Source organism: Glycine soja, chromosome 12, assembly GCF_004193775.1.
Source record: "Glycine soja cultivar W05 chromosome 12, ASM419377v2, whole genome shotgun sequence".
NCBI lineage: Eukaryota > Viridiplantae > Streptophyta > Magnoliopsida > Fabales > Fabaceae > Glycine > Glycine soja.
Window position 1 is genome coordinate 15,043,829 of NC_041013.1, and position 13,662 is coordinate 15,057,490.

The 13,662-nt window shown below is 33.8% G+C and overlaps 2 protein-coding genes across 2 annotated transcripts; both read left to right on the top strand.

The window, feature by feature from the left end:
- Nucleotides 1–1,300: 1,300 nt before the first annotated feature.
- On the top strand, nt 1,301–9,598 carry LOC114378805. The gene is made up of 8 exons (XM_028337419.1): nt 1,301–1,415; nt 1,950–2,088; nt 2,197–2,317; nt 2,395–2,454; nt 3,820–3,901; nt 4,002–4,112; nt 8,854–9,072; nt 9,165–9,598. The coding sequence occupies exons 1-8, from the start codon at nt 1,301–1,303 to the stop codon at nt 9,596–9,598; spliced, it is 1,281 nt and encodes a 426-aa protein (XP_028193220.1).
- Nucleotides 9,599–9,706: 108 nt separating this feature from the next.
- On the top strand, nt 9,707–10,309 carry LOC114378806. Its single transcript, XM_028337420.1, has one exon. The coding sequence runs from the start codon at nt 9,707–9,709 to the stop codon at nt 10,307–10,309; it is 603 nt and encodes a 200-aa protein (XP_028193221.1).
- Nucleotides 10,310–13,662: the final 3,353 nt, after the last annotated feature.

Sequence of the window (13,662 nt, forward strand, 5' to 3'; positions counted from 1 at the left end):
CCTATCCAGGTCTCTATTTTTCTGCATCTTTCTTTTTCGGTTACTCTTTACCTTTTTTTTCTTGGGTATTGCTAACGTCTGTTGCTATTTTGTTCTCCTATCTAGGTTTGGAACTACGATTTTGCTCTTCTTTTTCGATTGCTTTCATTGACCAAGTTTGTATTTGGTTCCTTTTGATTCTCTGCCCATTTGTTGGTTTTTAAAAACGTCTCTAATCACTAAATGCTGCAAATACACTATTTTTGGGTTTGCGTCTGTCTATGTCTTCCATTGTCAGTGGTATTTTGTCTCCTACTATTTCCGTGGTATTTGGTGTGTATTATATGCTATTTTTTTCCATGGCTTTGTCGATGTCTTCCATTGTCAGTGGTATTTGGTCTCCTACTATTTTTGTCGTATTTGGTCTGTGTTTGTTTGTTTTCATTCTGAACAAAAGGTTTTGGATGTTGGTATCCCTCCCGTTATTTGCTCTTGTTTGCTATTGTTTTCAGTGTACCAGTTTGTTTTTATTTATTTTAATTTAAATTTAACCAGAGGGTTTTGAATGACCGGGCTTTTACTTCAACTTTGGTTTTACTGTGTTACCCAAGTTTGTACATTCTTTCTGTTTGGTTTAAACAGTTATTGTTGTGTTCTTTCTGTTTGTTGTTATTAGTCATTTGTATTGTATGTGATGTCACTTCATTTTGTGGTTTAAGTTATTCAGGGTACAAAAATTGGGGCTACTCTCTGGCAAGAATTGTTCACTGAGTTGCGAGACAAGTTACATTGTGGTTCTTCGTATTTGATTCAGAACCTGAGGATTGTTGACAACCAGTCTGAATACAGAGTCAGCCCAGTTCCACTTTTGGTTTATTTCCTGAAAACTACATTTGTCAAGGAAATCCAGCATCCAGAAATTCCTTCTAATATTTACCTGATTACTCCTTTTGTTGATATAATCTCTGGGGTGGCACCCTACCATACTTTAGTGGGTCAGTTTGTTTAGTTTTTCGTATAACCAACAATTTGATATACATCTTTTTCTGGGACTAACATTTGTGTTGGGTGACCATGTTTGGCAAGACATTGTTGGTGTGGTTGCTGATCTCATTGATGTTAAGATAGTTAATCCCCCACAGGATGACAGTCAGGCTCAGGGATAACAGGTATTCAAATGTCCTAATTTAACATATATATCCTCTCAGACTAACCAAATCAGACCATTCCAGCTTCTCCTTATTATTTTATATGATCAATGGGTTAGCAACAACTAATATGCTAATTGTGATTGTCTGGTGATAGTAACTGCGAAATTCTAATGGCTATTTGGGAGGACTATGCTATTCAACTTCATGATGCTATTGACAAAAACCTTTTGCTTCAGGAACCATTGGTTGTTATGTTGACCCTGGGTAAAATCAAGGATGCTACAGGTCAGTGTGGTGTTGGTTGGTCTTTGTTTTACAGATTTATTCACTTTGGTTAATAAATATCTATGTTGTTGATCATGTTGACGGATATCATTCCAGACAAGTATCCTCTAAGCGTCCAAAATGTCAAATTTGGATCTAGATTATTTGTGGACACTGACATTGCAGAAATACAACAATTTCATCAAAGGCTTGCCATTAATTTTACATTTTTAAAATGTTGTCATGCTACAGCTCTCATTTTTTTACTTGCTTTGCATTTTTTATATGTTGTAATGCTGCAACTCTAATTTTTTTACTTGCGGTCCATTCAATTTGTGTGTCCCATTTTACTGTGGTGGAATAACCCATGATAAAGGTTGTTCTCAGTCCCAATCTAGTCAGAGTAATCTGGTGGAGAAGTTTTTGCACAATGTTCAGGTGGTCAGTATAGGTGAAATTAATAGCCTCAGACAGGTTACTGATTGAACAGTGCTTTCCTTTATGTGTGCTTTACCCCATCTTTGTTTCGTCACCTATTGTTTACCGTATTTCAAGATTGTTACTGCTTGGCTGTTGAGACAGTTGATGAAATCATCATTGATGCTCCATGGAGTTATGACAGTTGTCCTAACTGTACCACCATATTTGATCCATCGAAATGTGGCTCAGCTTGCCGTTCTTGCCAAAAAACACTGTGATCGATACAGTTCCACGATTAGCCATGATTGTTTTTTGCACTAATTATTTGCTTACACGTTTGATTGAATTACCAAATTTTGTTGATACTGTTATGGATGTCAAGGTATAAGTTAAATGTTAGGATGGAGCATAATAGGGACAAAGGAAACTTCCTTTTCGGGGATGCAATATGTATCAAGCTATTTGGTAAGACTGCTGCCGAATGTCGAGATGAATTGATAGCGGTATGTTCTGCACGATACAATCATAGATTAAATAATATTGTGGTTTGTGATTGACACAAATTAATTCCCCTGTGTAGGCTGGGGACGATATTAAGGAGTTTCCACCCCGTGTTGATGAAATTCTATCTAAAACTTGGGTTGTCAGATTTAAGTTCCGTTCATAATTGTGCCAATCATCTGTGTTGGATGTTAGTGAAGAACCCCATCATATTCAAACATTGACAGCCACCCTTGGGTTGAAGGTAATAACTAATTAAGTTTATCAGAACATAAGGTCAACAGAAAAAATGGTGTTTCTCCTGTGTTAATATTTTTCATACCGGAAGAATCAAGTAAGGGAAAGGCAATAACTGTTGAGCCTGAAAGTTCACCGCCAATTTTCCATCCTACGGCGGGTATTTTGTTTCGATATTTTTCTGGGTGTAGGATTGACAGATGTTTTAAACTATTATTATATGACAAATTTTTCCTTATCATATTGTTGTTAATATATATGTTGCTAAATGGGTCCACAGCCATTGTTGTCACAGTCCGCTGATTATGATCCAGGAAACTCAACCTGTTTAACTCCAACCAAAAGGATTAATTGTCAACAAACCAGTTCTAATTTAGATTTTGATGAGTATACACAGTATTAGCTATCAACTAACAAACATATCAAAGCTGAGTAATTAGTGGTTACAGAATCTTGTGGTATTAGCCTGTATGTTTTGTTTTACATCAATTTGATCGTTTTGAATGTGCTAACTCAGTACATATGACAATATATTTTGTGAAGTCCACCATCATTTAATACCAATGATGTATAAATAATCGAATGTCAAATATATATGTGAATATGTATTTATCCTTTGACTTTTGTTTGTTTTTCATCCGTCTCATACTCTTTACTATCGCCATTGCCATCATAATTATTAAATCAATTAAATCGGAGCATAACAATTGACTGTGCATTTTACCATATAATAACATATAAATAAATTCCGTTTGCTTTGTTTGGATGTTACTAGGTCTACATTGAATGTGTCACGAACAAAATACTTCCTTCGTTGCTTTATCCTCCTATCATACTTACTGGCGACGGTTATAAACTCATCCTTACTACTAACATCGGTTATTTTCACAAGATTATCAAAATATTAAATTAATATTAATACTATGTGTTACTGTCTTAATATATATCCAAATATTGGGATATATCCAAATATTAGCTTATGTGATTTAATGTTTTTATTTATTTATTTTTATATTCATATTTATATTTTTATATTACACACACACACACACACACACATATATATATATATATGTATATTAAATATTCATATTTATATTATATATTATTATATTATACTATATTATATTTACATTTGTTGTGCTTTAATGTCACAGATGCTTATTACTTTACGAGGGATGCAGCTTCCAATATGACTTTAAAATAAATCGGAACTTACGGAAACTATCAAGATCCATTCTTTGTAGTGTGTGATTATATTTCTTAGGAAATTTATATAGCAATTTTCGGGGTTCTGCCTTTGTCAGTGACCACAATAGCTATAGCTTACAATCCTTTCTCTGTTGCAGGTAAGATGACCATCATATCTTCACATGGAGATATTGATATACAAAAGCACGTCCATCCCATTATATTTAACTGCATTGGTTTAAATATTACTGTTGCCAGTAGATGGTGTGCATATCATTGATCGCAGATCTCAATATCTTACTGTTAACCTGAGGCACAACAACCTGATGCCTCAACATGAGGTTGTCTTTTATTACCAGCCAAACCAAGGTCTATGGCTGATCATCCTGAGGGAAGACATCGGATGGGATGAAAATGAGTCTACCTAAATAAGAGGGATAACAGTTATAACAATGTTTCGCTGCTTTGGTTGTCCATTAGAAAATTTATATGTTTTTTGCTTTCATATGTGTTGGGATATTAGACAATATCATATTTGTTGTTCCACTTGAATCAATATTATATATGGTATAATAAACATGTTTCTTAATCAACTGTTCAATTTCTTGGTTTTTGTGATCTTAAATTTTAATTCAATTATTACTATTATATACATGCGTAAAACATTGTCTACCGAGGCACAAAATCAATTCTATTTATTTAGTCTATAACACAACACAATAAAAGTTCATGAATTCATCACATCAGTTATATTAATAATTAAAATCCCATGCTTAAGCTATCCCAGGCATCCACAAATTATTAATCATGTGCAAAAGAGTAACCACAATGCCGTTAATATATGTTCATTGGTTTGTGAATTTTTTAATACTTAAAATTATTGTTATATTGTCACTAATCTCATTAGCTGCAAACGCATTTAATGTGTACAGCTAAAAAAACGTATGGTATGATTGTTCTGCCTTTTATAGGCGGCTATTTTTTGGGATGCCATGCTCCATGCATTTAATGAAACAAATTTAGATACAACTTTACCAGCAACACTGACTAACCTTGATTGTTTAGGTGGTTTCACCCCGTGTATAATCAATCACCACCCAAACTTACTTCCCTCATTCGACAGCCTTTGTCAATCCTCCATTGATGTCAATCAATCAATATCAATATTAATGCTATGGAAACTATTCTTCAAAAATTTTTGTTACTTTCAATTCATCTGGCAATGCACCATTTAATTTCAAAGATTTTGTTTCCTTCCTCATCAAAAACTGAATGTATTCAACTTCAAAAACAAGGATGATGATCATAAATGTTCACACATAAGAGAATTTGCAAACCAAACATTTTACAGCAAGAGACCATTCGCACTAGACCAAACCATCGAGTATGAAATTTAATGCGTGTTTTAATACAAACTTTTGTATTCTTTTATGCTATTGTGCTTTTTCAATTGCAAATAAATATCCCTTTACTCGCTCATCCAAATGGCTGTAATATTGGTATCATTTTTAAATCCAACTACTATAACTACTTATTTAAGTCAGTTTCAACGTCTGATTTTCATGTTGTTTGACAATTATAAACCATTTGTAGCAGAAATCAAACTTCTGATGGACAACTATGCTGAACGAAGGAAGCGTAGGAAAATTATTTTACAACGAAAAACACAACGTCCAGTCACTAATGATAACAATTAATACAAATTTGTAATTCATTTATACATTATTCAAATTAACATTATACTTACAAAGACTATTATTATAGACAACTTGTAGTATACCTCACAATGTAGCCCAACCATTAACCATAATAATAACCCCACTACTACAAGCTCCCAATGTACACCACCAACATACAGAACTTATCGCATCATTTTCAAATCTTATTCTACAGTCAACTTATATATATGATGTCGTATTGTGTGTTTATTATTCAGACAAAAATAAGTCAATCAAATACTTTCAGTTGATGTGTTTTATACTAAATAAATATATATAGAATACTCATTGAATGACCCAACGATAGATGATCTTGATGATTATGATGAGCAGACCATGATAACCGCCTCATCTGCATATCAAAATACAGGTTTTACCTTCCAACTTAAAAATGCATTCAAATGTGTTTGATATATATAATTACTGATAAGTTATTTATAGGTGGTGCTTACATTGATATTGGAGATCCTGTATGGGAATGCCCACATTGTAAAGCTATGATGTGGTATGATGAGAGGATAAATAAAGACAGACAAACCAAGAAACCAAGGTTTTCATTATGTTGTTCTAATGGAAAAATACAATTGCCTCTGTTGCAAAAACCACCCCATCCATTGAATTACTTACTTTTCAATAACCAGGATCCTACAACGAAGAATTTTTAGTAGAACATACGAACATATAATCTAATGTTTGCATTCACATCACCTGGTATCAAAATTGACACATCCTATAACACTGGAAAGGGACCTCCAACTTTCTGTATACATGACCAAACACATCATCTTACTGGAAGCCTCCTCCCTATGCCTAATAACCCACCCAAGTTTGCACAACTATATATGTATGATACAGACAATGAGATCAACAATAGACTTTCACAGAACCCGTCAGTATTTATACTTATGTTACGCCTATAAAAAATTACATTTTCAAATGTCTGCCTATTCTGCTCTGACTAATTTTTAATTTACAGCATGCATGGTATGCTTGATGAACAGATTATCATTGCAATAAAAAACATGCTTGATCATCACAATCATTATGCCCAAAAGTTTAGGATGGCAAGGGACAAATTGCAATCTGGTGCACTTTCAAACCTAAAGCTAAAACTGATTAGTCAAAGACAAATAGACGGAAGGTTATATAACTTACCAACTACCACTGAAGTTGCTGCTTTGATTGTTGGTGGTGAACACTCAGTTGATAAAAGAGATATCATAATAGAAAAAAAAAATCCAGAATTCTGAAGAGAATACATGAACTTCATCCTGCATATTTGCCTTTGCAATATCCACTTTTATACCCAAAAGGAGAAGATGGTTACAGAGTAGATATACCTCATAAAGATCATGCCAATATACATACTGCAAAGAGGAAAAAAGTTACGTTATGCGAATATTTTTGTTTCAGGCTACAGTCAAGAACCAATGAAGCACAGACTATACTTCATTCCAGAAGATTATTTCAGCAATGGATTGTTGATGGATATTGTATGATTGAGTATCATAAACTGAACTATGTGAGGCTACATCAACAACAACTCAGGGTTGACAAATACATCAATTTAAGTGCCTTTAATGATCATCCTCAAACACTTGGTAGGGATAAAGGAAAGAGAATCATACTGCCAAGTAGTTTTTTTGGTAGTCAAAGATATATGGAGTAACTCTATTTTGATGGGATGAAAATTTGTGGACATCTTGGATTTCCAGACTTATTCTTAACAATAACATGTAATCCAACATGACCAAAAATACAACGCAAGGTCACACAATCCAATCTCACCGCTCATAATTGCCCTGATATTATCACACGAGTTTTCAAAATAAAACTCAATCAATTGATGAATGACCTAAAATATGGCAATATCTTTGGTAACATTATTGGATGTAAGTAATAAAAAGATCTATGACTTTTCTCCTACTTTGTAAATTGATGTTTATAGTATCACTGATCCAACTTTATTGCAGTTATTTAAACAATTGAGTGGCAAAAAAGAGGATTGCCACATGCCCACATTTTAATCTTTCTGCACCCTTCAAACAAATTACCAAATCCAGAAGATATTGATCACATCATTTCAGCAGAAATACCTAACAAACACACCCATGTAGAATTATTTGACATAGTCTCCAGCCATATGATGCATGGACCATGTGGGTTTGCAAATAAAAGATCACCGTGTATGGTCAATGGGAAGTGTGTTAGATGTTTTCCAAAAAAATTCCATGGAGCAACAATTGCTGACCAAGATAGATTCCCAGTTTATAGGAGAAGAAATGATGGACGTACAGTGATGAAAAATGGTATTGAACTAGATAACAAATTTGTTGTACCGTACAATCCACAACTGTTATTGAAATATAAAACACATTTAAATGTGGAATGGTGCAATCAAAGTACATCAATTAAATATCTGTTCAAATACATCAACAAAGATTCTGACCGTATCACAACCACTCTTCTTAATCATCACACCTCGAATGGTGGCCTCTCTCAGGTTCAAGATGAAATTAAACAATATCTTGATTGCATGTATGCTTCTATTCTCACCTCATTAAAATAACAACATCATTTCACATAACTTTATTTATTATAATATTATATATTAAGCTCAAACTTACCTACATCCGACTGTATCTTCATGAATATATCTATCCTGCTTGAATCATTAGGTATGTATCTCCCCCAGAAGCATGTTGGAAAATTTTTGCATTCCCGATGCACGGACATTCCCCAGTAGTGGAGCGGCTATATTTCCACCTTGAAAATCAACAACATGTTTACTGGACAGATGATCAACAAATTGGTGAAGTCCTATCAAAAAACACAATCAAAGAATCCATGTTCACATCCTGGATGCATTCTAACAAAATATGTTCTTATGGACGAGATCTTACTTATCATCAATATGTCTCAAGATTTGTTTATGTTGCCCGCAAAAGATGCTGGCAACCAAGAAAACAAGGGAATACAATAGGCAGACTCATATGGGTCCCACCTTCAGCTGGTGAATTATTTTACCTCAGAATGATGCTATCCACTGCCAAAGGTGCATAGTCTTATAGTGACATTAGAAAAGTCAATGGTGTGGTATATGGTACATTTTGGGAAGCATGTTTTGCAAAAGGCTTTCTAGGTAGTGATCAAGAATTTATTAGTGCTTTACAAGAAGCTAATAATTGAGGCACTGCACACTACCTAAGGAAATTATTTGTCAAGCTTTTATTTATGAACACCATGGACAGACCAGAATATGTTTGGCAACAAACATGGCAATGGATGGCAGATGATATCAGATTCAATCATAGAAAACAAGGTAATTCTATATATTCTAAACAATTATTGTTTACTCATAATCATTATGTTTATTACTTTACTAATCACAGGTATCCAGCTTACTGAAAAAGAAACAATTCATTTATGCTTGACTGAGATTGGGAATATGCTACAAGCTAACAGAAGAAGCCTGCGAGATTTTCCATCCATGCCATACCCAATAGGATATGCACCCAACCAACACCATAATAAACTCATCCACAATGAAATGGCATATGACAAACAAATGCTAGTAGCAGAATTCAACAGAACATACCATTTGCTCATAGGTATTCACAAATTATTTCAAATTTTATTAAGCCACTCCTCAATCACAATAGTGCATATTACTATTTCTTAATTTGTCAATATATAAATACAGATGAGCAAAAATCTATTGTTGATACCATTATCCGTGTAGTTGACACTCAATCAACTGGAGTTTACTTCCTCTATGGATATGGTGGAACTGGCAAAACATTTGTTTGGACAACCTTATCATCTGCTATACGCTCCAATGGTGGAATTATTTGTACAGTTGCTTCAAGTGGAATTGCTTCATTACTATTACCTGGTGGTCAGACAGCACATTCCAAATTTGCTATACCAGTGCCTGCAACACAGAATTCAACATGCAATATTCATCAAGACAGCGAGTTAGCTGAATTATTGAAGGTTACAAAACTAATAGTCTGGGATGAAGCTCCAATGTGTTACAAATTCGCTTTTGAGGCACTAGATAAAAGCCTTAAAGACATCATGCACAACAATCTGCCTTTTGGAAGCAAAATTGTAGTTTTCAGTGGTGATTTCTGACAGATATTACCTATTGTTCCAAAAGGTAATCGCTCAGACATTGTTCATGCAACTATAAATGCATCATACATTTGGGACCATTGCCAAATTCTTAGATTGACAAAAAACATGAGGTTGTTATCAAGTGCTCCCGAGCAGCCCAACAATCAAGAGCTCAAACAATTTTCAGATTGGCTACTCGACATAGGAGATAGCAAAATTGGACAAGCTAATGATGAATTTTCTGAAATCAGCATCCCAGATGAGTTCCTTATAAAGGACTATACCGATCCTATCCACGCTATTGTTGAAGCCACGTGTCCCAACTTGATACATAACTATAGTAACACAAATTACTTGCAAAAAAGAGTTGTTCTTGCCTCTAAAAAAGAAATTGTTGACAAAATAAATAATTATGTCTTATCACTTATACCCAATGACGAAAGGGAGTATTGCAACGCGGATAGTATCGATAAATCAGACGAACTACTCAATCTTGCTTTCGGATTATTGCCACCTAAATTTCTGAATTCATTGCAAACATCAAGCATACCTAATCATAAATTAAAACTTAAGGTTGGAACTCCAATCATGCTAATACGAAATCTGGACCAAGCTGCTGGACTGTGCAATGGAACTAGGCTCATTATCACCAAACTTGGCTCTAATGTGGTTGAGTCAGAAGTCGTTACTGGGCCTAATATAGGAATAGAACATACATATCCAGAATAAATATGTCTCCTTCTGAATCTCCATAGCCATTCAAACTTATTAGGAGGCAATTTCCATTTATAGTATCTTATGCTATGACTATAAACAAGTCTCAGGGACAATCATTGCAACACGTAGGTCTGTATTTGCCACACCCAGTTTTTAGCCATGGCCAACTATATGTTGCACTTTCAAGAGTTAAAAGCAAATACGGACTTCATATTCTCATACATGACAATGATGGTAATCCAAAAAATATTAGCACTAATGTTGTTTACAACGAAGTATTTGCCAATTTATAAACATGTATCCTTTCATCTTACAATTCAATTACATTGCATTTTTAAAAACTGAGTTGTCAGTTATATCTGATTGTGACATGTGCCAAATTAAAAAAAAGAACGTTTTCTTTTCCCACTCCCTCCACCTCTCCTGCACGTTTTCCATCCGTCCTTACTCTCCTATGGGTTTGCCTTTTGAACTTCCACTTTGTCTATAAAAAAAAAAGACTTTTGCACTCCCAAATCAAAGTTAGACCACTCAAGTCGCGTTCCTAATAAATGCACTGCACAATTGCTGCTGAACATTTTCTTTTCCCACTCCCTCCACCTCTCCTGCACGCTTTCTATCCGTCCTTACTCTCTTATGGGTTTGCCTTCTGAACTTCCACTTTGTCTAAAAAAAATGACTTTTCCACTCCCAAATCAAAGTTAGACCACTCAAGCCGCGTTCCTAATAAATGCACTGCACAATTGCTGCCGAACGTTTTCTTTTCCCACTCCCTCCACCTCTCCTGCATGTTTTCTATCCATCCTTTCTCTCCTATGGGTTTGCCTTCTGAACTTGCACTTTGTCTACAAAAAAAAATGACTTCCCCCACCCAAATCAAAGTTACACCACTCAGGCCCCGTTCCTAATAAATGCACTGCACAATTATTGCAGTTGTATCTCCCAATGATACATTAGATGTAATCATTGTCATACATTCGTACTCAACAATATTAATATCGGGAACTGTCACCGTTGTTCACATCTATCAGTTGTGACTCTTCACAACTCTTTTTTGAACCGATCATCGGGGAGTCACCATTTAATTGGTGTTTATATGGAACTAACCGTACCACCAGTTACAAGCCCAACAAATACTATATATATATATATATATATATATATATATATATATATATATATATATATATATATATACTACATCACTTATTCAACTTCTTTGCATCTTACGTAAACAAACAAACATGACCACTTCCGGTTCCCACTCAACTATTGTAACTTTTTTCCTGCGCTTTCTCCTTTTCATCTTTGTTATATCTATTTGCTCTGTTCGTTTGGTTACTTACTATTTTTACATCATTTGTGTAGTCTCCATCCGATTGCATGGCCACCATCAGATTTACTACACCATTCTGTGTTCAAAAGGTCAGGATTCACACTCACAACCATCTTACACTTAACTTCATTTCCATTTATTATCAACTACTTTGGTTGACTTCTTTTCCATGCAGAACCATATGCAAGTTCCATTCTTTTATCATAGGCAACGGATGCACAAATACCCAAACATTTCATTCGAGTAAGGACACATGGTAGCAAATGTTTCTTTGCTGATGGTTTAAAGGAATTTAGAAGGGCACACGATCTAAATGAGAGTGTGATTCTGTGTTTTATTTCTTTTGAAAAAAATACTACTTTCTCGATTGATGTCATCGGACCTACACACCGCCAGTCGTGTGTAAAGCCCGTTATATCAACTAGAAGATACATTTTTACAACTAATATCACAAAAGACATGATACAGAGCAGCCTCCCTTTGGTGGGTTTTACTGCACTTTTTATCATTTATAATAGTTTGTCGTTGTTTTTTTTCCTTCCATTTGCCTGATCATTCCTTCCTCATCAAATTGTTTGACCATCCTTTGTGTTGTTCATACAGATACTTCCTGCAGCATCTTCCAGATTCGTTTATGGTTGAAAAAAATCTATTACCCTACAACGCGACCTTCCAAAACGCACCGAGTGGGACATCACCATCCACAATGACGTCCCAACAATTATAGAACCATGGTTACACTTTCTTCATGAAAATAAATTGATACCCAAAGATGAGGTAGTCTTTTACTACCGTTTTGACGAACATGCGTGGGAAGTGCTCATCAGAAAAGATATCAAATGGGACAACGAGGAGATCAACTTCGATGACTGAGTTATTTTATTTTTATTTTTAATATCTTGAACAATTTTTCCTTTTTTAATCATCATTTTATCCTGTTTCTTATCAAATCCGACAATATATTAACTATAACTGCTCCAATGATATGCAATTTACTTTATCATGTTTTTTGTCATACATGGTTCCTATTATTTACCCAATCGTTGCTGCTTCAACGATTTTAAACGAAAATCCATGGATCTTAACTTCTGCTCTTTGTCTTGCATTTGTTTTTATTTTTCCGTTGTATGACCGTTGTGAACGTGTTAATTTTGTTTTCCTTTTTTCCCCGTTATCCATTCCTTAATGATGCACGAAAATATGATAATACTAATGTTTATCTTTACGCATTCATTCTATTGATTGTTGTTTAACAATACAATTGATGACTGGAACTTTTAATACACACTCAAACTTGGTTTATACATCTAGAAACATTTTTTATGGCTGTTTATATTTATTGTTTGAATCTATCTCTTTTGATAGTCATCTTTGTTTACAATTTTTATCTATTTTTTAGATTTGTTTCATATTATTTCCTGCAATTTTTAAAAGTTTCCAACACAATCAATCCTTTTTACAAACAATCTACATAGTGTTTATGTCACTTACAGTAAAATACCGCCCCATGCATCGCACTAGCATTCAACTAGTTCTAATAAAAACATGATACTAATTCAAATGTTTATTCAATTTCACAAAAATTATTTAAAGAAATAATTAGACCTAAAATCAAAATATAAATATAAAAAAATTTAAAATAAAAATTTATAGTAATTTATTTATTGTATCAATGAAGAATATAGATCCATATTATAACTTACTAATATAAAAGAGTTAAATTTTGATGACTGAGAATGATCGATAACACATTCAAAGTATCCTTTCACACATAAAAATGAAGAATAAAAGAAATGATATTATATCAAAACATATAGTACCATAACAATAAAATGGAGAAAAAAAAATAACCGGAGTGATACTTACAAAGAAAAAAATAATGATAAAAGACAAAGAGTAAGATGATATATATATATATATATATATATATATATATATATATATATATATATATATATATATATATATATATATATATATATGATCAAATACGGTCTTCAATTTTGAGTTCCATTCTTCACAAAATGTA